This window comes from Hemibagrus wyckioides, linkage group LG16 (assembly GCF_019097595.1).
Source record: "Hemibagrus wyckioides isolate EC202008001 linkage group LG16, SWU_Hwy_1.0, whole genome shotgun sequence".
In the NCBI taxonomy this organism is placed as follows: domain Eukaryota; kingdom Metazoa; phylum Chordata; class Actinopteri; order Siluriformes; family Bagridae; genus Hemibagrus; species Hemibagrus wyckioides.
In genome coordinates this window covers 17713186-17738734 of record NC_080725.1, presented here as the reverse complement: position 1 = coordinate 17738734, position 25549 = coordinate 17713186, and the positions used below count along the sequence as shown (strand labels likewise).

Below are 25549 nucleotides of genomic sequence, written 5' to 3'. Positions count from 1 at the left end.
TACAATTTATTGCATTGTTAGATCTCTAATTTCAACACAAATGACTGAAAATCAATTTTTCAATAAAAAATAAATTAATTCTTATTATCTAAAACACACACACAGAAGTTGTATACAACAATAAATAATCTGTTCACGGTTGAAAAGATCCAGGAGGAAATTTTATATTGGCCATAAAAGAGTGCAGACTCTACATGAACATGTCAAAAATATATTTATATTTTCACTCCCAGTTAAACAGAGCTCATAAAACATCCAAAACAAAAGAGGGACATTTCGATAACCTGTACAAAAAAAACAAAACAAAAAAACACTTTAATGATGATTAAACCTTTAAGTAGTCAGTAAGTTTTAAAGGCTTTGTCTGCAAATAAAGCCCAGGAGACAGTTTGTGTGTGGTCGTTGTCCTCTGTGCCTTTAGTGATGTCCTCAGAAAAAGTCGGACGCCTTTCTCCTCTTCGGCAGCTGTAGCAGATTGTCCGTGATGGAGGCAGGGTCGTGTGAGGCGGGTGTGCGGGTTTTGCCTGGTGTGGGGGTGTGTAAGGTGTGTGAGGGGGTGAGAGGAGTTTTGGAGCCGGATGCTCTGTGAGAGGGTGAGGGGGTATAGCTGGCACGTAGGGCTTTATCCGTGTACTTCCTGGATGACCGGTTGACGAGGCGCTGCAGAGCCGGAGACAAAGCAGCTGGACTCAAACCTTTTGGAGTTAAACTGGAAAGAAAAGGGGAAACACACATGGAGAAGTCAATCTTTGAGCATTAATTTTACTCAGAAATGCACTCAATGCTATACCCTCAACAGTCAGTATGTGATAGATGAGACATCTCAAAGTCCAACAGTTTTAGCAGCCTGATGTTTATAAAGTACGTTTTTCATTATTAAACAGTGAATTCTTCTTAAAAAAACAGATCTGACCAACTTACATTGTTCATAATCACAGTCTCTGGTGTTTATAATCATTTATAATCACACTCTCCAGTGTTTATAATAATTTATAATCACACTCTCCGGTGTTTATAATCATTTATAATCACACTCTCCGGTGTTTATAATCATTTATAATCACACTCTCCGGTGTTTATAATCATTTATAACCACACTCTCCAGTGTTTATAATCATTTATAACCACACTCTCCAGTGTTTATAATCATTTATAATCACACTCTACGGTGTTTATAATCATTTATAATCACACTCCCCAGTGTTTAGAATAGTTTATAACCACACTCTCTGCTGTTTATAATCATTTATAACCACACTCTCTGGTGTTTATAATCATTTATAACCACACTCTCTAGTGTTTAGAATAGTTTATAACCACACTCTCTGGTGTTTAGAATAGTTTATAACCACACTCTCTAGTGTTTAGAATAGTTTATAACCACACTCTCTGGTGTTTATAATCATTTATAACCACACTCTCTGGTGTTTATAATCATTTATAATCACACTCTCCAGTGTTTAGAATAGTTTATAACCACACTCTCTGGTGTTTATAATCATTTATAACCACACTCTCTGGTGTTTATAATCATTTATAACCACACTCTCCGGTGTTTATAATCATTTATAATAACACTCTCTCACTGCTGTTTATAATAATCTATAATCACACTCTCTGGTGTTTATAATAATCTATAATCACACTCTCTGGTGTTTATAATAATCTATAATCACACTCTCTGGTGTTTATAATAATCTATAATCACACTCTCTGGTGTTTATAATAATCTATAATCACACTCTCTGGTGTTTATAATAATCTATAATCACACTCTCTGGTGTTTATAATAATCTATAATCACACTCTCTGGTGTTTATAATAATCTATAATCACACTCTCTGGTGTTTATAATCATTTATAACCACACTCTCTGGTGTTTATAATAATCTATAATCACACCCAAACGAGGATGAGGTTCCCTTTTAAGTCTTGTTCCTCTCAAGGTTTCTCTCTCATACCATCTAAGCGTTGCACAATAAACACTGGTGAATACGTAGAAGAGGCCAGGATGTAGGACTTCCACAGATTCTGATTAGAAATGCTTTTTTTATGGTTTTATAGTCAGGTGAATAATGAGGGAAATGTATGCGAGTGTGTGAATCATACCTGGCGAGATTTTCTGTGACTTTACGAAGAGCTTCCTGTTTCTTTGCTCTGTTTTTGGCTGCTACTTCGTTGGCCATTTTTAACCCGAGCCTCTCTCTGCGTCCCGGCTCAGGAATCTGAACAGAAAGAGTATCACACATAATAATGTTCTGTTAGAGGTAGAGTTAAAAACATCAGGACTATTTAGTGTGTGATCTGTGTGTTTTTGTTGTATGAGCACCTTAAACGCTGGGCCGTGGCTCCTCTCGATGAGTGGAGTGTCCGAGCCGTCCAGTCTGAAGGGCGTGTCCTCGATCTCTCCCCATGTCATCAAGGGAGACTCACACACCCCTGCAACAACATAGAAAACACAATACACCGTTAACATTTCATGAAACAGTGTTAGTTACCTGATGCAGGTGAGGGTACTAGTGAGTCCGAGTTACCTGGTGCAGGTGAGGGTGCGCCCTCGAACCCATAGCCGTTGACTTTAGGAGACTCGTGTGGCAGCAGCTCTTTCCCATCTGGTCCCACCTTTCCTAATTTAAACTAAAAACAACACATGCACACAAATCAGCACTTTTTCCAGTGTGAGTGGGGCAGAGTTACTTTTCACAGTATGTTTGAGGAGAATGAGAGTAGGCGGGGTTTCTGATCAGGGTTATAGATGATTGGGCGGAGCTACCTGTGCATTGAGAGCAGCAGCCTGTTGGATCTGTGATTTATTAAGGGCTTTGCAGAATGGGTCCACGTCAAAGCGTGTGTTTTTGTACAGAACTTCTCTCGGCTTCTTAAACACTGTGTCGTCTTTCACACCTGTTCAGGATTCGATACACACATTGTACATCATGGAAACACAAAAACTGCAATGATAAGATACCCAAAATACGCTCGATTCATTAACTAAAGTTTCAGGGCGCTTTGTATACTAAGTTAGAGAGTGAGCAGAGTTACTGATTACAGTATGTGTGAGTAATATTTATACAGTATATTACTATACGTGTGTGGGGTGCACTTCTTACCTTCAGGGTAGTACATGAGAGCGTTTCTGGCCGTGTACTCCCACGTCTCTACTCCGGCCTTCACACACTCCAGAGCCTGAATCTCTGACGATGGCAGAGCCAGATTTTCCTCTCGCCGCTGCGACACACACAATAATAACTTTATTTATTTATGAAGCACCATCAATTCAGACAACACACACACAAAAACCCACACAGCAGTTTATTAAGGCAGAGCTTTGAGGACCTGTCTGAACTCGTTCTCAGCCTCGTACAGCCAGGCGTTCTTCAGCTTCTCCTTATCCTGGGCCAACACCATAATCTGCTCGAATGATGCGTTATCCTCACTCGTGTTCTTTGACAGGAAGCAGTCCAGAGATGGCAGCTCCTTCTCCTCTTTACCTCCTGAGGAACAAAGCAGAGTTGGAGGACACCATCCTAAGCTGCAGTAATGTCTGGAATGTTATCACTGACTATTGACCTGTGCATGCAGATCATTTTAATCCACATATGCTGTATATAGTAGATGATATGTGGCTGGAAATAATGGCTTGTGCAGCACATGGCCTATAAGATTAATCATATATATTTGTATCTGTGGTGTGTGATGTGATACCAAGCTCGGTGTCTCTGCCTGTCTTGGATTTACTGAGTGATGTGGATGGAGAAGCAGCGTGACCATCAGGAGTCTCAAACGTCGATGGTGTCACGTCTAAAAGCACAAAACCTCTGAAGGTTAATCATCTGATGATAATATTAATATTCATTTTCTTGAGAATACATAATATGGAAAATATATTCGAAATAAGCAACAAAAGAGTTGGCTCTTAAATTTCATGCCCCAGTAATCACTCACAGGGGACGTAAGTGCGTGGGGTGTATTTGGCCATGGCTGAACCGTATTTGATGGCAATCTCCCTCATTCTCTGCAGGTCTCCATTCTCCTCAGCCTCCAGGTAATCCTTCTGTGCTTGCAGTTTACTGACATCCGGGAAGAAGTCCCTCTGAATGATCTGCTCCAAACTCTGCACACAGGGACCACATGATTAACACATGATTAAAGCCTTGTACAGAAGCCGAATCATTAACATAGGACGGAGACAATGCAATCTTGAAGATCTTAAATACAATGGAATTTACTTGGTTCAAAAATGTGTGTAACAAAGGTTCCGATAAGAAATAATGCAAAAGCAGATAATCCGTTCCAGCCACCCTAAAATATTCCCAATATGAAGCATATGTAAACTGTATAGCTGCTTACAAAGAACTGACCCAAGCCAAGCATTCCATGTCAAGGCTCCTCACAGGAAGTCGTGCCACCAAGCACCAAGCAGTGCCTTCAAATTAGAGGAGGAGCTGAATAACTGCGCTGAGGGTTTGTTATATAATCGATACAGTTTGATCGATCATAAACAAACTCAAAGATTTGACACCTAAATTAAACCCATGTGACTCCATGGCTGATCTGAATGTGTGAATTCCAGTAAAAGGCAGATTGAGGGAATGACATGAGGCTTAACCATCATTGGTAAAAGGTTTTCCTGAACAAGCCTGGGTTTAAAGTGCCAGACCTTGATAAGCAATAAGAAATACATTTCTCAGAAACCTGTGCCTCCTGTAACTAAACAGTGATGAGCTTTCACTGTTTCTCCATAAACATTAGACTGGAGAAAATCCTGTTCCTCCGAATATACCTAAACACACACACACACACACCCTCTCAGGGATTCAGATGCTGTTGATATTAAAACACTGAAGTATTCATTATTTTCACAACATGAGAGAATGAAAAAATAATACATTAATATTCAAAAGCCCACATTTCTTTCTTTCTTTCTCTGATGAAAGTATATTTGCCCCAAAATTTCCTATTTATGTCTGCTACAGTGCAATTTTACTTACCTCTTACTCCTGTACTCACTCCCTACATTTTACTTCAGATATCTCCTCGTTCAATCCTAAACTTGGGTTACTGTCTGTGTGAGTTTTAGTACCTGTTTGTGCGTTCACACTTTACGGTTTGGTAGACAGATTGGCTAATTTAAGATTGACCCTTGGCTTCAACGAGTGTACAGATGATGCTCTGTGATGGACTGGAAAATTTTCTGAAGCATGTTCTTCACTCAGTGTTCCTGGGAATCCACCACAACCCTGCCTAGGATAAATCTAAAAAAAAATGAACTGTCTTTTTCTATCTATCTACATTATACTGCCAAATGTTTTGGGACACCCCTCCAAATCATTGAATTCAGGTGTTGTTTTTCAGGGGTTGGGCTCGGCCCCTTAGTTCCAGTGAAAGGAACTCTTAATGCTTCAGCTTCATTCCAAGACATTTTGGACAATTTCATGCTCCCAACTTTGTGGGAACAGTTTGGGGATGACCCCTTCCTGTTCCAACATGACTGCACACCAGTGCACAAAGCAAGGTCCATAAAGACATGGATGAGGGAGTTTGGTGTGGAGGAACTTCACAGAGTCCTGACCTCAACCTGATAGAACACCAAAACTGGGACGTCTGCCTTTACATGCACATGAATGTAATATGGAGTTGTCCAGCCCTTTGCAGCTATAACAGCTTCAACTCTTCTGGGAAGGCTTTCCACAAGATTTAAGAGTGTATTCATAGGAATTTTTGACCATTCCTCTCTACAAGTGCATTTGTGAGGTCAGGCACTGATGTTGGACGAGAAGGTCTGGCTCACAGTCTCCGCTCTAATTCATCCCAAAGGTGTTCTATCAGGTTGAGGTCAGGACTCTGTGAAGTTCCTCCACACCAAACTCACTCATCCATGTCTTTATGGACCTTGCTTTGTGCACTGGTGTGCAGTCATGTTGGAACAGGAAGGGGTCATCCCCAAACTGTTCCCACAAAGTTGGGAGCATGAAATTGTCCAAAATGTCTTGGTATGAAGCTGAAGCATTAAGAGTTCCTTTCACTGGAACTAAGGGACCGAGCCCAACCCCTGAAAAACAACACCTGAATTCGGAGGGGTGTCCCAAAACTTTTGGCAATACAGTGTATGTTCAAAATGTTATCAATGGAAATAATAATAATAATAATAATAATAATAATAATAATATCAGGTCCAGGGTGGCTCTCTGGTATTGCTGCGATTTGAACTCAGAACCTTCTGGACACTAAAGCAGGATGATTATAAAGTATTTATCAATAATACAGCATATTTATTACTATATACAAGATGATCCTGATACTTTAAATGGTTTATTCTCTTTTGTGTAGAAATGTCACAGTTACGTATTCATGAGTCCCGACCTTGTCTTGTTGAAACAGAAGCTCTCTAAAGTCGTGTCCTGTTTGCTGAACAGCTTTCCTAAAACATTAAGAGCTCAAAAACAAAAAAAAAAAACAAAAATGATCACCTCGATATATTCCTCCTCATCCAAGATCTTCTTCTTGGGCTTGCTCGGTTCCTCCTGGGGTTTCCTCACAGCCACGGCGTTATCAGGCTTCACACACACCGCACTTTCCTCCATCCTCACACAACTTACACTAATATCTAGAGCTCGTATATTAGATTATAAATCGTGTAGCTGATCTGTGAATCCTGACCACGAAGCTCACAGGTTCGAAACAAACACAAACAAAACAATGTCCTCGAACGGTCCTGATTTCTGAGTAAACACCACTGTTACGCAAAACGCACTGACTTCCGGTCCTCTTTCTCTTTTTTTCCCATCAGTACTTCCGGTGTGTACTGCCCTCTACTTGTTGAACCGTCCATCACAACAGTGACAGTCGATGCTCGGTTGTGAACAAGTGCACTCAATTGTAATATGTGTTTTATTTTTTAATAAAACATGGTATACCTTGTTTTCATTATTTGGGGTTGGACTCGGCCCCTTAGTTCCAGTGAAAGGAACTCTTAATGCTTAAGACATTTTGGACAATTTCATGCTCCCAACTTTGTGGGAACAGTTTGGGGATGACCCCTTCCTGTTCCAACATGACTGCACACCAGTGACCAAAGCAAGGTCCATAAAGTCATGGATGAGTGAGTTTGGTGTGGAGGAACTTCACAGAGTCCTGACCTCAACCTGATAGAACACCTTTGGGATGAATTAGAGCGGAGACTGAGAGTCAGGACAAAACTGGGACATCTGCCTTTACATGCACATGAATGTAATATGGAGTTGACTCCGCCCTTTGCAGCTAGAACAGCTTCAACTCTTCTGGGAAGGCTTTCCACAAGGTTTAGTTAGAGTGTGTTCATGGGAATTTTTGACCATTCCTCTAGAAGCGCATTTGTGAGGTCAGGCACTGATGTTGGATGGCTCACAGTCTCCGCTCTAATTCATCCCAAAAATGTTCTATCAGGTTGAAGTCAGGACTCTGTGAAGTTCCTCCACACCAAACTCACTCATCCATGTCTTTATGGACCTTGCTTTGTGCACTGGTGCACAGTCATGTTGGAACAGGAAGGGGTCATCCCCAAAATGTCTGTATAATTACAGTTTCCCTTCACTGGTACTAAGAGGCCTGAATCTATTCCAGCATGACACACAAAGCAAGCTCCATAAAGACATGTTTTCCCAGTGTTGGCGTGGAAGAACTTGAGTGTCCTCTACAGATCCCTGATCTCAACCCCTCACCTTTAGGAATGAACTGGAAGGCTGACTGCACCCAGACTTCCTCACCCATTATCAAACACCTGATCTCACTAATGCTCTTGCAGCTGAATGATCACAAATCCACACAGCCATGCTCCGACATCTAGCGGAAAGCCTTCCAGGAAGAGTGGAGGTTATAATAACAGCTAAGGGGGTGAAATCTGGAATGGGATGTTCAACAAGTGTGCACGAGGGTCAGGTGTCTACAAACTTTTGGTACATATTAGATTTCAGCAAGTATTACAAACTGTAAAACTTCATACATAATAGTCAATATTTGACTTTAACCCTGTAGAATATGTCCAAGAAAGAATATGACAGCCTCAGAGCTTTTAATCAGAATCATATAACCATACATACATTTACAATAACTGACACGGGTGGCCAAGACTCATTGATGCACGTGGGGAGCGAAGGCTGGACCGTGTGATCCGATCCAACAGATGAGCTACTGTTGCTCAGTAATGCTGGTTCTGATAGAAAGGTGTCAGAATACACAGAGCATGATGGGTCAGGGCTGTTTCAGCAGCAAAAGAGGGACCAACACAATATAAGGCAGGTAGTCATAATGTTATGCCTGATCAGTGTAGGTTGATGGATATTGGTATTTTCTGTGATCATTAAAAATGCACTCTGGTCACTAAAACAAATTAATTGTGTTAACTAGTCATTAAATAAACAAGCTATATAGTTATGTTTAGCTAATAAAACCTAACAAAGATTATTTAACCCAACTTATAACAAGCAAGCTATAACCAGTAGGACAAGGTATTAAACATAACTAGCTGGTTAGTCTTACACTGAGTGATGGTTATTTGAGTAGTTAGTAGTAAGAGTGAGCTAGCATGATAGTTTACTTTTTTATTAAATCCTCCATTTTTGTCTAGTTAGTGTGTTAACCTGCCACTAAACAAAATCGCTAGTTTTATTTATAGACAGTTATAGCTAGTTAGCAGGACACTGAGAAATGGTTCCTTGAATTAAATAGAGAAAATTAAATAGCAAAATTGTTATTTGGTGTGTTACATCAATTTTATATTAACCAGCTAGATATATTTAATACATTATGTTCTGGAGCTTGTTAACTAGAAATTATTACAATGTAGTGTGGAATTAAACTGAATTTAATAAGACAGGAACGTATGAAGAGACTCGTTCTCCAGTAGCTACATATACTACATACATCTCGTGTGTTGTTTTAAAAGTAATATCAGAAGGATGACCGACCTCTATTGCCTTCATCCTTTCCGTTATGCAGGTAAAATTGAGACCAGCAAAAATGAAATATCCGTAAATCCCCACCTGATTTCTTGGAGGTTGTGGCAGAGTACAGATCACATGACACACTACAGAAACACATAATTTGAGAGACAGGGTCTGTCTCAGAGTAACAGTCTGCTCTGAGTTTTCACAAATTTTAATAGAACAATATGTGCAGTTTTGCACCCGGTACCGGTATACAGCTAAAAGGATAAAGATGAATAAAATGTTGCTGAACTGTAAGCTCTTCATTAATGTGAACACTGAAAAGAATGTGGTGTTCACAGTCACTGCTAATAGGGAGAATTCGTATTGTGTTTATGAGAAGTTCTGTGCTTTTTTCGGCACGTGTGTCTGTGAGGCTCCTCTCCGAACGTGTAGCGTGGCATGAATGGGGGGTTTGGTGGAGGAGAGGGGTAATGGCCCGATCTATATCCATACCACGCACCTGGAGGAGGTGGTGTGGGTAGGAGAGGAGGTGGGCCCCTGAAAGGTGGTGTAGGTAGTAAAGGAGGAGGAGCCCTGAGAGAGGGGGTGTGAAATTGAGGAGGTGGACAGGATCTCATCTGGTTGTTGCTCCTTCTCTGGTTGAAAGGTCTGATGAGGAGAAAAGCCGTCCCAGACGGCTTGGATTAAACACTCAGAAAGTATAGTCAGCAAAGGGACATTATTTTTACAGATCTACTCCGATCAGGCATAACATTATGAGCAGTGACAGGTGAAGGTCTCATCATGGCACCTGTTAGTGGGTGGGATATTAGGCAGCAAGTGAACATTTTGTCCTGAAAGTTGATGTGTTAGAAGCAGGAAAAATGGGCAAGTGTAAGGATTTGAGCGAGTTTAACAAGGGCCAAATTGTGATGGCTAGATGACTGGATCAGAGCATCTCCAAAACTGCAGCTCTTGTGGAGTGTTCAAGGTCTGCAATGGTCAGTATCTATCAAAAGTGGTCCAAGGAAGGAACAGTGGTGAACCGGTGACAGGGTCATGGGCGGCCAAGGCTCACCGATGCATGTGGGGAGTGAAGGCTGGCCTGATAGAAAGGTGTCAAAATACAGTGCATGATGGGTCAGGGCTGTTCTGGCAGCAAAGGGTGGTCATAATGTTATGCCTGATCGGTGTATAACAAGTATGAAAGAGCACACGTACTCAAAGTGATCCCAATAAACGTCTCTCCTCCTGAAAGGAGGATGAGGTTCTTGGACAGTTGTTGAGTCGTTCCTCCTGTTTGTGGCTCCACCCCTAACTGGCTCCTGCTCTGGTTCCTCCATTCCATCATTGCTACAGAACCAAGTTTATAACAGTATAAATCAGTAGGCCACAGTATTGTGCTCTGCCTTTATTAAATAAAAACAATGTACATGTTCTGAATAAAACATTGTTTAAAAAAATAAAAAAAGAAAGAAAACAATACCTGCGTTTCGGTCCTGATTTCAGATCATCCAGGTAATTCTGTCGCTCGATAGAGTGACCGCGTGACTTGTTGAATACTGAAACAAATACACAAAATGGAATAGATTTTTATTAATAATGAGCAAGTCAAAATAACAGTGTATGTATATTTAGTGTTTAAAGTGCGTGTTGCTGCTTTACCACTAGATGGCGCTCATTTATTCATTAACAGCTGGAAAAAAAAAACCCTTAAAAGGACATTAATTACTTACAGTCGATGGCTTTATGAGGTTCAACTCCATCTACATCGATCAGGTATCTACAATCAAACACACACACAGAGTACTGAGCTGTTACCTGCTCTTATAATAAATAAACATGGCACAGTATAAGCGTGTGAGGATCTCACACTCTCCTACTGGATCATTCAACCTTTTTATGTAAGGTTTCCATCTAAAAATACTTTATCTGCACACGTGCTGGTGAACAGTATGAGGTGCGACACATGCTCCTTAACATTCATCAAGAAGACAGCTGACTTTCAGGAGTTAGAGCAGCTGTGACATGTCTGAGAAGTAGCATGTGTTTGCCTTCACTCTCAGTTCGGGGGATGCTGGGTGAGATTGCTGATCGATTCAGAGAATTCATTTTCATATCAGTACGTTATGGGTAAAACAAGTTATACAAAATCTCTGGACATCCTTCGTGTCATTAGTTCGTGGAATTTAACACAATTTCTTGACATCTAAGTAAGTAATAAAGCTAAAAGTGAGATGAAGCCACTGAAATGTCTCAGCATCAAAATATAAAATTTGGGGAATGAGACTCTGCTCCTTGTAAAGGAAACTCAAGAACATTCCTTGAACATCTCATATACGGCAACTGATCATCGGCTCATGCCTACTGTGGGGTATGAACCACATCTGCATGTGTTATGACACACACCTACCTGCACACGAGGTATCCAGTTCGGTTCAGGCCGTGGGTGCAGTGAACACCAATCAGCTTATCTGTGAACACAGCAACACTGCTAATCAGTATATAATCCTTATAATGCCCTATAATGCTAATCATTTATAACCCTGTATTAGTGTAGTGCATTTACACAAATTTTATCACTAACTGACGTAGAACTGGAGATTTATACACCGATCAGGCATAACATTATGAGCAGTGACAGGTGAAGTGAATAACACTGATGATCTCATCATGGCACCTGTTAGTGGGTGGGATATATTAGGCAGCAAGTGAACATTTTGTCCTCAAAGTCGATGTGTTAGAAGCAGGAAAATGATTTGAGAGAGTTTGACGAAGGGCCAAATTGTGATGGCTAGACCACTGGATCACAGCATCTCCAAAACTGCAGCTCTTGTGGGGTGTTCCCGGTCTGCAGTGGTCAGTATCTATCAAAAATGGTCCAACAGTGGTGAACCGGTGACAGGGTCATAGGCGGCCAAGGCTCAATGATGCACATGGGGAGTGAAGGCTGGCCCGTGTGATCCGATCCAACAGACTGTTGCTCAAATTGCTGAAGAAGTTAATGCTGGTTCTGATAGAAAGGTGTCAGAATACACACTGCAGGACGGGATCAGGGCTATTTTGGCTGCGAAACAGGGATTAACACAATACTGGACAGGTGGTCATAATGTTATGCCTGGCTGGTGGAATTATTACTTGGTGAACTATATGAGGGAAGTGTACGTGAGGCGACTTGTCTCAGCAATAAATGTAAACACTGGACTTTCTGTATCCTGGTTGAGGACATGTTTGTTTTTCTTACACGCAAAGTTATTTCATATCACTGCTATGCTGATGACACCCAACTTATCTTCTCCTTCCCTCCCTCAGATACCACCACGGCTTCTGCTCGGATCTTAGCGTGTTCGGCGGACATTTCATCTTGGATGACAGCTCATCAGCTGAAACTCAATCCCAGCAAAACTGAACTGCTGGTCATCCCAGGTGATTAATCCCCTGGATGATCTTGCATTATCTCTGAACAACTTGATGATCTTCCCTTCAGCCACTGCTTGCAACCTTGGGGTAACCATGGACAATCAGCTGTCCTTTTCCTCCCATGTTGCTAAGGTGGCACGCTCATGTCGGTTTCTTCTGTACAACATTAGAAGGATTCGACCATTCCTATCCACACAGGCTACTCAAGTGCTTGTTCAATCTCTGGTCATTTCAAGACTGGACTACTGCGACTCTTTACTGGCAGGTCTTCCTCTGAATGCAATTCGCCCACTGCAAATGATCCAAAATGCAGCTGCACTGCTTGTTTACAACATGCCCAAGTTCTCCCACACCACCCCACTGCTGCGTTCCCTCCACTGGCTTCCGGTAGCTGCACGCATCAGATTCAACACACTGATGCTTGCCTAAAAAGCCAAGAATGGACCAGCACCATCTTACCTCAAAGATCTTACTACTCCTTCCCCTAGATATCCGTACAGCCGAGTCACTGACCATCTTCAAACGACGTCTGAAGACCTACCTCTTCCTGAAGCACTTAAACTAGCTCTTATCTTTCCCTTTTTTTAAGAAACAAAACAAAACAAAAACAATTTTAGGCTAATGGTATCCTAAGTCTGTAACCTTTTGAACCAGTGTTAAGGTATTCATTGATAGAGACTTAAAGCACTTTTGTACGTCGCTCTGGATAAGAACGTCTGCCAAATGTAAAATGTAAATGTAATATAAAGAGGGAATAAGCGTATATATGAATGAAGCGAGTGACCGTACACAGATGGTTTGTCCTACAACGTTCCCCTGTCACTCATGCTAGACATGTGCTGTGGAAACTAATGTTGCCGTTCATGGCTGAAACGCACACGCAGGTTAGTTTACTTCTTGAATGAGTGCGTTCACGTTCATGAGAATCACAGCACAATTTCAGTGCAACCAAACTCAAACCAGTTCCTACAAGTAATAATCTGGGGTTAGGTAGGGTTCTTCCACTGTACAGCACTTCCTCGTCCACTAGACAGATTTCACGTTAACAAGTGTCTCGGACTAAACTTCCTGTCTGAAATCCCCCACAGTGTTTTCAAGCATAGTTTTGTGCTGGTGCTGAAAAGTGTGTATGGTTTGTATGATCAAATCTCTACCAAAGAAGAACCTTATAATAAATATTATTATTAGGAATGTACCATTATTCTGATTATCACGCAGAAATCTTCGTACTGCCTTTTTAAAGCTCAGGATGGTGGAGTCACTTGGCACCTCATGTCCTGCTGTAAAGATCTTAAGGTAGTGAAGCGTGTCTGGTAAATCCTGCTGCACACACAAACACACACACGCACGCACACACACACACAAACGAGCAGTAATGAGAAGTCATGTAACCAGATATGAAACAGTTATATCACTTGCATTCCTTTATAGACTTAGAGATCGCTATTTCTGCGTGACATATTCTACAGGAATTTTAGAGATGCAGGAAACACGGTGATCCACCACTGAAAGTTCAGGGTTATCCTTTTACAGATCTTGTTCGCATTGTCATAATATTGTCTCATCTTGTCATCAGAAACAGAAGCTGTCTCACTCCGGTTATCACCTTAACCATACTGCCTGGGGAAGTGTTTCATTCCATTAATGCCAGGGAAAGGCGTATGGATGTGTAAATGCAACGTGGCTTAAGTTTTATGTTAGGTTAATGGTAGCTTTGTAGACTTCAGTTTAACATCACAGCCTATGATTAGGATATCACAGGCTTGCTTACGTGCTTTCTGACGTCGTACTACATACATTATCGGACCAAGTAGACAAAAAAAAAAAAAAGATGTTGCGAAACTAAAAACAGTAGTATCGTCCAATTCGCAGTCACTTATTCAGAACAAACCTGGAATTATCTCCAATTGCCAGCCATCCAAAGCCTAAATTCAATAACCTAGACACACAGAAACATTCCATTTGTGGGCATGCAGTTGTGGACATGGTGTCGGTCACCTGGGGCTGGTAGTAGCGTGTGGTGAAGGTGAGATCAATGATGAGGCCAAGTTCTTCACCCTCCTTCTTCAACACATCCATTAGATCCAAGGGTCCAAACACTTCTGATTCATGCAGATGCCTCCACAAAGCCTGGGAAAGAGAAATGAGGGTCACACGAGGTCAGCACAAAACCTGTGTGTGTGTGTGTGTGTGTGTGTGTGTGGATCTGTCACCCGTTTTAATGGCACTTTAAATGCGATGAAGCGCGTGCCTGGGATCCGCTTGCCCGCTGCTTTATAATCAGTCCATCTGTGGACAAGACACTGGTGTAACTAAGACCAGAAATATTTCACAGTTCACCTCTGAAGAAGTAGAAGACATGATAACTTACCTGTCAGGGATGGAATTTTTCTTTTTCGGACCCATCTTCTATACTAACTATATGAGACTAAATATCACACCCGCTTGTGTTTAAGAGAGTACAGAGCTAATGAATGAGACAGAAGCAATACTACTGACGTTTAAGCTTCTTGTCTAATAAATAGATCAGATTAAAACGCTACAAAAAGAAGTCACGCATCGTTTATTCACCGAAATGAATAAATAAATAAGACCCTATACTAAAAGTAAACTAATCCAAATATCGCCATGCACCGCTGTCACTAACCAGCCCGTGTGCGCATGCGCCAAAATAGGGCGCACGCGCAGCGTGAAACGCCAGTCCTGGTTAGTCAAATTTATATAGTTTTGCAGTTTTACAATAAACAAATAAGCATTACTGTTATTAGGTTTTTTTTATTTTATTTATTTTTTTATCTCTCAACAATGATAATATAAATGATATATAAACACGCAGCGAAACATTGTATTAGATAAAGGTGTTACGTCACAACCGGAACCGACACGCGCGACGATGTTTCACGCGCTGCTCTGGCGCCTCGTGCTGGCTGGTGTCTGACAATGTAGTTTCATAAAACATGGATCCAGATATTTTGGAGGCTTCAGTCTTCATTAGAAATTAATAAAACAACATTTCTGAAATCTGCAAGGTGTTGACTTTAAGACTTAAGATTTTAATGAAAACAATATGCTTTAAAATGCTTAATGTACAAACATGTGTACATTATCTGAACAAACTTTTAATCATCATCCTATAAATACATAATATGCACCATATTTTTTGTTATATATATATATATATATATATATATATATATATTTAAATCTCTGTATTTTTTGTTATTTTTATTTATTATAGGTTATTTGTTATATTTTTTGTTATATTTTGTACCCTTAATCTATCTATCTATCTATCTATCTATCTATCTATCTATCTATCTATCTATCTATCTATCTATTTTTCTCTCTCTATCTGTCTGTCTGTCTGTCTATCTAAATATGTGGTAACTAAAGCATTTGTACACAGAAGTCATTTTCCCAGAGCCACCCAGGTCTGAATGTAATTGCATCTGACATGTGCTTCCGCTTCACCTGTGCTGTGTTATTTGTCATAACTATTTTTAAAAAGGATCAAATTTATCTACAATAAATTAATCATTTAATTATTTTTTTTAAAAGTAAGATATTTACATAAAGAAAATATAATAACTGATCTTATGAAGCCAATACACATCATTTTTAAAGCACCTTACTTTTTCTTTTTTCCTAAACCACAAATAACTGCTTAAGGTTTTTTTTTTATTATTATTATTATTATTATTATTATTATTATTATTATTATTATTATTATTATTATTATAAGTTATTTTATAATAAACTAAATATTTAGTTTTTGGTTAGAGAATATAGTAGACAGATACTTCATTTAAAGGGATGTTACGGAAACACACAGATTAACATTTGCCACAAATTGATCTGCAAAAAGAAATAAAATGCAGCAAAACATTACGCATAAAAGAGCAAATCAATGTTTTTTATTTGTCATGTAGTTCAGCACTTGACTTAACTTATAAATAAGTTATAAGGGATTATAAATAATAAAGAATTTTGTGTTATGGAAATCCTATGCTTTAATCTGTACCACACTTCAGTAAATATATTGAGGAAGAAGCATGGGCATTCCCCAAAGCACATAACACAAATCTGAGTCCAGGGTGGTATAAATGATGAGACGCATGAACACCGAACAAATATCAGGATTTAACAGTTTCACAAGACTTTTTTTTTGTGTGTGTGTGCTAAGTGATTAGGTCATAAGATGATTAACGCTGTGTGCAGTAAAACAAGCTCACACCCATAACCCAGTTTCCTTTAAACAGTGTGACAGACCGTACGCTGAAGCCGGATGTGGCAATAAAAGGTGGTGAAGTGTTTTTTCTTTTATTGATGATGGGCACAAAGGTCACTTTTGTAATATTGGTGTTGATCATGTGTCTTAGTATTTGATGTCATGTGCTTTCTATGTAATTGTATACTCTATCTATCTATCTATCTATCTATCTATCTATCTATCTATCTATCTATCTATCTATCTATCTATCTATCTATCTATCTATCTGTCTGTCTGTCTGTCTGTCTGTCTGTCTATCTATCTATCTATCTGTCTGTCTGTCTGTCTGTCTGTCTGTCTGTCCATCCGTCTATCTATCTATCTATCTATCTATCTATCTATCTATCTATCTATCTATCTATCTATCTATCTATCTATCTATCTATCTATCTATCTATCTATCTATCTGTCTGTCTGTCTGTCTGTCTGTCTGTCTGTCTGTCCGTCCGTCCGTCAGTCCTATCTATCTATCTATCTATCTATCTATCTATCTATCTATCTATCTATCTATCTATCTATCTATCTATCTATCTATCTATCTATCTATCTATCTATCTGTCTGTCTGTCTGTCTGTCTGTCTGTCTGTCTGTCCATCCGTCTATCTATCTATCTATCTATCTATCTATCTATCTATCTATCTATCTATCTATCTATCTATCTATCTATCTGTCTGTCTGTCTGTCTGTCTGTCTGTCTGTCTGTCTGTCTGTCTGTCTGTCTGTCTGTCTGTCTGTCTGTCCGTCCGTCCGTCCGTCCGTCAGTCCTATCTATCTATCTATCTATCTATCTATCTATCTATCTATCTATCTATCTGTCTGTCTGTCTGTCTGTCTGTCTGTCTGTCTGTCTGTCTATCTATCTATCTATCTATCTATCTATCTATCTATCTATCTATCTATCTATTTGTCTGTCTGTCTGTCTGTCTGTCTGTCTGTCTATCTATCTATCTATCTATCTATCTATCTATCTATCTATCTATCTATCTATCTGTCTGTCTGTCTGTCTGTCTGTCTGTCTGTCTGTCTGTCTATCTATCTATCTATCTATCTATCTATCTATCTATCTATCTATCTATCTATCTATCTATCTATCTATCTATCTATTTGTCTGTCTGTCCGTCCGTCTGTCCGTCAGTCCTATCTATCTATCTATCTATCTATCTATCTATCTATCTATCTATCTATCTATCTATCTATCTATCTATCTATCTATCTATCTATCTATCTATCTGTCTGTCTGTGCATCCGTCTGTCTATCTATCTATCTATCTATCTATCTATCTATCTATCTATCTATCTATCTATCTATCTATCTATCTATCTATCTATCGGAAAACATCTGCTATCTGGGGGATAAGCTAAACGACTGAATGAGTGAGAAGAAACCAATGATTTGTGATGGCAGCAGAAACACCAATCATACAGTTTTATTTATTGTTGTAGGTGATGATTCTAAATGTTGTTACATTTCCTTTATGAATAAAAGGTAAAATGTTCGATATCAATAAATTTCTACTTGTACTTGGGGAGTAGAAAAGAAATATTAAGTATTAAGAAAAATACTTAGTATAGGCTATAGTAGGTAGTGTTTTTTTTATCTTTTCATGTGTTACAAGGCTAAACAAGTTTAAGTATGATATATATATATGTATATATATATATATATATATATATATATATATATATATATATATATATATATATGTTTCATTATATGTTTTAATTAAATCTCAAAGCAGAATTTCTCTGTGACTTTAGTGGGAAACTCCAGGAAGAGCTCGCTATTTCAAAAGATCTACCTGGAAAAAAGGTGGTGCAAATAGGACATACATATATGACTCTTCCGTTGCTCATTTACAAGTCTCAGTTACAAACCTGAGAGCAGAATACACACACACTCACACACTCAAACACACACACACACTTGCTCTCTGTAGAAAGGACTGGCGTTCTTCAGCGTTAAACAATTTTAGTTTATTCAGACTCTAGGTCATCTATTTACACCCAGGCTCTTTAAATAATCTTTAAACATGTCGATTCCAAGTGTCAGTAAGAGCACGGCTCAAAACCGGGCACTCATTGTCTCGGTGGAGAGATACAGCGCATGCGCAGACTTCGATAAGCGGAGAGGAGTGCGACGGGACACGAAGCGGCTGCACGCGGCTCTCAAACGGAGAGGCTTCGAAGTGACATTCCTGGACGACCTGGAAGCGCACGAGATCATCGAGGCATTTAAAGCAGGTACCTGATTTCCCATATAGGCATTTATTTAATTATTCATTTCAGAGTTCATAAAAGAATAATATATACGCACGGTAATAATGGAATGATATAGAGACCAATTAAGTGAACATGCACTAATTAAAAGTAAGACAAACAACATTTAAATAAATAAATAAATAAATAAATAAATAAATAAATAAATAAACACTATATGCTTAATAATATATACCAAGAAATAAAGGTACCAAACTGTAGGGTGTATAACTAATAACTAACTAAACTTAATTAACTTTTAAAATGAAGTTTGTGTGTGTGTCTGTGTGTGTATTTCCAGGAAAACTGTAAAAGATAATTTTACTGAAAAAAGTACTGTTGTGTACCTGAGTCTAGTATGCACTATATATTGTACACAGAACTATCATTTATATAGAATAAATATAGCTATATACTATAACTTTGCTGGTTTAAATCATAAGCAGACAACTATATAGCCTACAGTATGTATATAGCCATCTATAATATATATACATATATATATATATATATATATATATATATATACAATTTTAGTTAATTACTTAATCCTCTTCACTCCTGGTGGAGCATAAGGCGTCAACAAATCCAACCATTTCTGTCTTGGGCGAGTGTTGCTCTGGATTTGATGGATTTCTGAAGAAGTAGTCGACGTTTCTTTCATAGTTTATAGTTTCTATTAAAAAAACAGTATGGATATGATTTCTTAAAGAGCAAGACATTCGTAAGAAGAGCACATGTATAGGTTGTAAGTTTTTTATCACCTTAACAGCAAGAAAATAGTATATTATTGACCGTTAAATGAAAGAGCAAATTAGAAAATGCATTACAGGAGATTTTGTAAGGAGAGATAATGATAATGTACTGGAGCTCTGGATGCATTTGTAGACACTTAACAACTTCTCTGGGATCAATTCATTATAAATCCCCTAGTAATGGGACTGAAGTATATCAGTGATAAAAATGTAACTCACTTTTTGTAGGTTATTTAGGCACCTGTTAATAATAATATAGTAGACTGTCAAAAATAAAGGTACATTATATTATTATTATATTATTAGATTCCTAATGTTTCACTAAGACCACTAGTAAAAATGCTTCTATTCAAATTTCAATCCACATCATTAAAGATACACAAAGAAGGACGTGCCTGCCTGAATACATAGCTATCACCTGATCCATGATGTATTTATCTTGACATTTATCCTGTTGTTTCTTTATGTTCTGATGTGTAACAGGGTGTGGTTAATAATGTGTGTTTAGTGGTGTGTAGATTGATTTATAGGAGTTGAAGTGTGTGTTTGTTCTGTTGATCATGCCTTAATGACTTAATGAGCTTTATGGCAGTTCAGATACTCAGGTGCTTTATCAACAACAACAACAACAACAAGGACAGCAATACTACTATTACTAATAATAATATTATTCATGTTGCAGAGAGTGAGCAGCTAGTGCACAGCTGCTTTGTTGGTGTGATATCGAGTCATGGAGAGAACGGAGTCATATTCGGATCAGACGGACGCCCTGTAAGATTGGGAGATATATACTCACAATTTGGAGGACCAGTGATGGCTGGAAAAAACAAACTGTTCCTGGTTCAGGTCAGAATCACCTCATTTCATGTTTACTTGCTTACATGTGCACAATGAAACGTATTATTATTAGTATTGCATGTGTATCATGGAGTGTGTCTTCAGTGTACAGTTGCTTCATCTGTGTGTATGTGTGTGTGTGTGTGCGTGTGTATGTGTACAGGCTTGCCGAGGCAGCGAGTTGGACGATGGTGTTGAGACTGATGCAGTCTGCGTAGACTCATCTACAGATGATGGTGTATATGAATGTCAGTCAATTCCTGACCAAATGGTGGTTGCTTATGCCACAGCTCCAGGTACAACACACACACACACACACACACATAATACATACACATGTCAGCATAACAACATGATCCTTTACAGTAACCTAAGTGAACTTTAAATACAATAAAAGATTAATCATTTCCATAACTGATGCTGCTGACTGGTGACTTAAAGCGACGTCGTCAGCTGATATCTGTAATCAAAATTTCTTTTAGTGTATTTCTACAGGATGTTTTACATGTTGATCTGAAATAAAGAGTAAAATGTTTCTAGAAACATATATAAGGTGGGTGAGTTAGACAATTAGAATTAGACAGCGACTAAACTTACTGGCTAAACAGTAATGTTTGAATGCAGATTAAAATTCTAGCATGGCCTGGATATTGATTCTTGTATTATATTTATATATATATTTATATATTTATATTTATATTTATATTATATTATATATTTATGTATTAATATTTATGTATATATTTTTTGTTTATGTTTTTCTATATTTTAATTTTGTAACAATTTTGAGTTATTTTAAAAGTCGATTATAGAGTTTCTTTATTCAAATTTAGGATCAAATGGATTTCGATATATTTAGTTTGAGACTGGCAGCCATGTTTAGCCAAAAGAAACTCATATCCAGTATTAATATTTATGTGTTGTGATGTGTGTGTGTTTGTAGGCTACAGCGCTTTCATGCATCCAACCGGCTCGGTGTTTCTGCAGACGTTCTGTGATCTGGTGGAGGAGTGTGAAGGGTGGGAGATCACCCGGTTTCTGACTCAGCTAAATCGGCGTATAGCCTTTGAGTTTGAGGCGAGAGGAAAAGTGCTGCAGGGCAAAAAGGAAATGCCGTGTTTCATCAGCCGCCTCACCTCTGACTTTTACCCCTTCACTAACACACTCAGAGTTTCGGCTACGGAGCTGCTCCGGGACACACATACTGCTCGCAAAAACTCTATGAGCTGAACCTGAGATTAACTCTGATTTATATTGTTCAGGAGGTCTTTATGACTTCAGGCTGGTGCTGTACGGTGAAAATGAAACGATTTAATGCTGGTTACTATTACTACAGGGACACCAGTATGGTGAATTATATATAGGGTGCGGCGTTAGACAGAAGATTGATTTGTGTCTTAAAACCTGTATGAGCCTAGGACTGGTGGGATAGAATATTTGCACATATTTAACAAAAGGGAGAAAATGTTAATGATACTTGAATGAATATATAAATATGTGATATTTCAGTACAAACCTTACTTAAGAATCTTAAAGTTTTGGGAGAATTGTTATGTTTTGTATTGTTCTTGATGTAAAGTCGTATTTTGTCAATAGAATAAACTGTCACTGTCACTCACATGCACAAAATCACTCCCTCATTTCACTTTCCCATGACCAGAAATGTTCATTTTTAAATTGTCACCTGCTGATAAAACCTGTGAGTGTTGACATTAGTTTCCTAGCAAAGTGGTGCAATCTTGGGCCCTAAAACTGCTATTGGAGTTTTAAGTCTTTACGGAGTCCATTCAGCAAAATGATTCATTTAGTCTCCTTCGCTGATTCGTTCAGTTTAATGGTTTGTCCAAATGTGGAGCCTGATCCTGCTGCCATCTGAGGCAGACATCAGTCAACATGTGCAATGTAAAAATAGCCAATCACTTTTGTTGCTTTGTGTTGTAAATGTGTGTCCATGTTAAAAGTCATTCTCGCACTCAGCTCTGCATTGCTATGAGTGAACTGAACCTGAGTCACATACTCATTGAGCTCTTAACTCTTTCACTCACGCGTGAAAGATTCACTGATTTAAAAACTTATCTGTTGTCATGACTGTCTGGATCAAGGATCAGTTTCAGCACACATGCAATCGCAAAAAAAATATATCATATAGAAATCAGCCATGACACTAAAACCACCTGCTTAATGTTGTGTAGGTCTGCTTTGTACCACCAAAACAGACCTGAGGCAAGGCCTCTGAAGGTGTGCTGTGGTATCTGCCACCAAGACAGTAGCAGCAGATCCTTTAAGTGCTCTAAATTGTGAGGTGGGCCTCCATGGATCTGACTAGTTTGTCCAGAACATCTAACAGACACTCGATCTCAAGAATTTGGGGACCAAGTCAACACCTTGAACTCTTTGTTCTCCAAACCATTCTTGAAGAGGCTATACCATGAAGACGTGTGGTCTGGATCCAGTCTTTAGGCAGGTGGTACATGTCAAAATAACATCCACATTAATGCTAGGATGCAAGTCAGAATGTTGACCAGAGCATCAATTCATTTGTGTAGCTCTTTTAACAGAAATAGCCTTTATTTGTCACATATACATTACAGCACAGTGAAATTCTTTCTTCGCATATCCCAGCTTTGGGTCAGAGCACAGGGTCAGCACCCCTGGAGCAGAGAGAGTTAAGGGCCTTGCTCAAGGGTCCAACAGTTGTAACTTCGAGGTGCTGGGGCTTGAACCCATGATCTTCTGGTGAACAACCCAGAGCCTGAGCCACTTGAGCCACCACCACCCCCACCACCCCTCTTTTGGACAATGGACAATGGACAATGGACAATGGGCATTGTCTCAAAGCAGCTTTGCAGAAGTATAAAAACAGAAAAAATATATATTTCAAGGTAATATTCATCCCTAGTGAGCAAGCCTGAGCCGACTGTGGCGAGGAAAAACTCCCTGAGGTGATATGAGGAAGAAACCTTGAGAGGAACCAGACTCAGAATGGAACCTCATCCTGATTTGGGTGACACTGTACAGTAAATAATGTAACTATTGATAATGTACAGTACTTTCGACAACAGCAACCAAGAGCTCTTGAGAAACTAGTAGGTCAGTGTAGTTTCTGAGTTCATTATTGACTTAACACTAATTCCTTCCTGCCAAAAGCTGAGTGATGCATTACACTGCCTCCAGCAGTTTGCTTATTATCACTTGACCTGTCAGTGGTTTTAATGTTATGGCTAAACAGTGTATGTGACTTATTCCAAAGACCAAATTATTCACAAACTAAACAAATCTAACTGTTACTAGTATTGTTGTTATAGTATCAATCAGGAGCTTGTATCGGCTTAATGAAATAACTTCAAAGCAGTATTGTATATCAGATCAGTGGTATTTTTCCTAAGTGGGCATATAAGAAGATGGAAGATGTATAAGGGGTTTTGTCATTAACACACACACACACACACACACACACACGCACACACACACACACACACACACACACGAAACCCCAGTATCACTCCTTGTTATGCTGTCTGGTTTTATTTTTGTTCTAGCCACCAAGCTATACAGATTTCTTGGCGACATTTTACATATTTTTGTCTGGAATCCAGGCATACTTGGTGCCATGACCCAGGTAAAATACCACATTACAGTATGTTGTATGAGGAAGACTGATTCTGTATGGTGATTTGAAGCCAAAAGCAAGCAACATTATATTAAATCTATGATATTTTATGACTGGATAAAACTAAGTATAAAAACAGAAGGTAAAGTCAGTGTAAGTGTGACATCTCATCCCTTGATGGGACATCAAATTTCCCAATACACACATTAACATATTGATTCACAGCGTGGTACAATTAAAGATAATCAATCAAAAATAAAAAACAATCCACCAAGTGGTATGTTTTCTCGAGAGGTGGAATGTGACTGGAGAACTGTGAAAAAGCCCAAACAGACAGAAACACCTGCTCAGGAATGAGATGGGAATTTCCTTTAGTTCCTTAGATGACCTTGTTCCTATATGCTTATTTTATTTTATTTATTTTTGCCACTTCCTCGATTGCATGCCAAAGAAGAAAAATGCTTACATGTCTCCTTAAGACATGCAAATCTATCAACCAATCTACTGTATCGCAGAGCAGCTGAACACGCAATGGGGAAACCTGATGAACATCCCAAATAAACTTAACAGTGTCACAGATGTGCCTAATTGGTTTGACACAACGGGAGCCTTGAAAACTGCTACACGGAACAGGTATATTCTAGTTATGTGGAACGACTGCACGGTCTGTGTGTCTGAATTACATCAAGGTTTAGAGAGAAAAAGGCAAAGACATGCCAGAATACATACAGCCAGATACCAAAGACAGATGGATGAATAAATAAATGATATCCTTAATGCATGGTGTGATATTGGACAACATGGTCCTTACATAAGGAAGGACATAGTGAAGATGATGAACACAGAAAAAAATAAATATCTCCTCTAACCCAGAGGGAAAATATACTAGATTGTGGTTTCCAAAATGTGATGGTAATGCTAGTTAGCTTATTTGCTAAACCAATCTTATATCATTTACATCCGTATTAAAAAAAGCAGTCCAGATACAGGAATAAATTAAGTTCACCATTTACTAAAGGAGTGAGGGATACAAACTGCTTTAGTTTGGCTTGTTTCTTTTTGAAACTAAAATCTATCTCAGTGAATTATCCACTGAACTATTTATGGAGTTATGCTAAAACTTTCAACACCCGAGGAAACAACTGACAGGAAAAATCGTCCCAAAATTTTCCCTTTGTTTATCGGCCTACAGGACTGAATGTTCTCGATGGAGATCGCCCAAACCTCACGTACAGCACACGCATTACATATAGACCTTATCACACACGTGTGCGCACACCACACAAGAGATTATCACCTTCATCAGCATTTTCTCCTTATCAGACAGACAGGAGTTTATCAGTGGAGCTACCACATTTGATTCATTTGTTTATAACCATATCAGGCCAAGGCCTCATTTGTAACAGAAATGAAACATTGTGTAAAACAATACTAATCATGCCATGATGCTAATCTGGGTGTATTGCAGTTTTACTGTTTCCTCTAACTTAGGCTC

General features: G+C 38.9%; 3 protein-coding genes across 4 annotated transcripts; 1 reads left to right on the top strand and 2 right to left on the bottom strand.

Annotated features, from left to right (window-relative positions):
- Window positions 1-55: 55 nt before the first annotated feature.
- ess2 (ess-2 splicing factor homolog) lies at window positions 56-6770 on the bottom strand. Its single transcript, XM_058410982.1, has 10 exons — window positions 6471-6770; window positions 3946-4114; window positions 3706-3801; window positions 3337-3494; window positions 3111-3228; window positions 2774-2904; window positions 2535-2637; window positions 2330-2439; window positions 2110-2225; window positions 56-709 (listed from the first exon to the last, which is right to left on the bottom strand). Exons 1-10 carry the CDS (start codon window positions 6582-6584, stop codon window positions 430-432), a joined length of 1395 nt encoding a protein of 464 aa, XP_058266965.1. The 5' UTR covers window positions 6585-6770; the 3' UTR covers window positions 56-429.
- A 2349-nt stretch (window positions 6771-9119) lies between these two features.
- Window positions 9120-15001, bottom strand: dusp11 (dual specificity phosphatase 11 (RNA/RNP complex 1-interacting)). Of its 2 annotated transcripts, none has more exons than XM_058412806.1 (9): window positions 14698-15001; window positions 14540-14615; window positions 14325-14456; window positions 13523-13646; window positions 11320-11380; window positions 10643-10689; window positions 10393-10468; window positions 10128-10259; window positions 9120-9575 (listed from the first exon to the last, which is right to left on the bottom strand). In XM_058412806.1, the coding sequence occupies exons 1-9, from the start codon at window positions 14730-14732 to the stop codon at window positions 9272-9274; spliced, it is 987 nt and encodes a 328-aa protein (XP_058268789.1). In that variant the 5' UTR covers window positions 14733-15001; the 3' UTR covers window positions 9120-9271. The 2 variants fall into 2 exon arrangements, with proteins under 2 accessions (XP_058268789.1, XP_058268788.1); XM_058412805.1 differs by having other exon boundaries at window positions 13523-13649; window positions 14698-15000.
- Window positions 15002-18412: 3411 nt separating this feature from the next.
- LOC131366667 (caspase-3-like) lies at window positions 18413-22126 on the top strand. The gene is made up of 4 exons (XM_058411310.1): window positions 18413-18837; window positions 20290-20453; window positions 20608-20740; window positions 21388-22126. Exons 1-4 carry the CDS (start codon window positions 18627-18629, stop codon window positions 21672-21674), a joined length of 795 nt encoding a protein of 264 aa, XP_058267293.1. The 5' UTR covers window positions 18413-18626; the 3' UTR covers window positions 21675-22126.
- Window positions 22127-25549: the final 3423 nt, after the last annotated feature.

Excerpts from the sequence above, each read along its gene's own strand:
- dusp11 (XM_058412805.1), bottom strand. The coding sequence starts at position 14,732 with ATGGGTCCGAAAAAGAAAAATTCCATCCCTGACAG. Across the intron at positions 14,457-14,539 it reads TTAAAGTGCCATTAAAACGG|GCTTTGTGGAGGCATCTGCA; the intron begins GTGACAGATCCA and ends TCTCTTTCCCAG. Across the intron at positions 10,260-10,392 it reads AAATCAGGACCGAAACGCAG|CAATGATGGAATGGAGGAAC; the intron begins GTATTGTTTTCT and ends TTGGTTCTGTAG.
- ess2 (XM_058410982.1), bottom strand. The coding sequence starts at position 6,584 with ATGGAGGAAAGTGCGGTGTGTGTGAAGCCTGATAACGCCGTGGCTGTG. Across the intron at positions 2,905-3,110 it reads TCTCATGTACTACCCTGAAG|GTGTGAAAGACGACACAGTG; the intron begins GTAAGAAGTGCA and ends AATCCTGAACAG. Across the intron at positions 710-2,109 it reads GTCACAGAAAATCTCGCCAG|TTTAACTCCAAAAGGTTTGA; the intron begins GTATGATTCACA and ends TTTTCTTTCCAG.
- LOC131366667 (XM_058411310.1), top strand. The coding sequence starts at position 18,627 with ATGTCGATTCCAAGTGTCAGTAAGAGCACGGCTCAAAACCGGGCACTC. Across the intron at positions 18,838-20,289 it reads CATCGAGGCATTTAAAGCAG|AGAGTGAGCAGCTAGTGCAC; the intron begins GTACCTGATTTC and ends TTCATGTTGCAG. Across the intron at positions 20,741-21,387 it reads TGCTTATGCCACAGCTCCAG|GCTACAGCGCTTTCATGCAT; the intron begins GTACAACACACA and ends GTGTGTTTGTAG.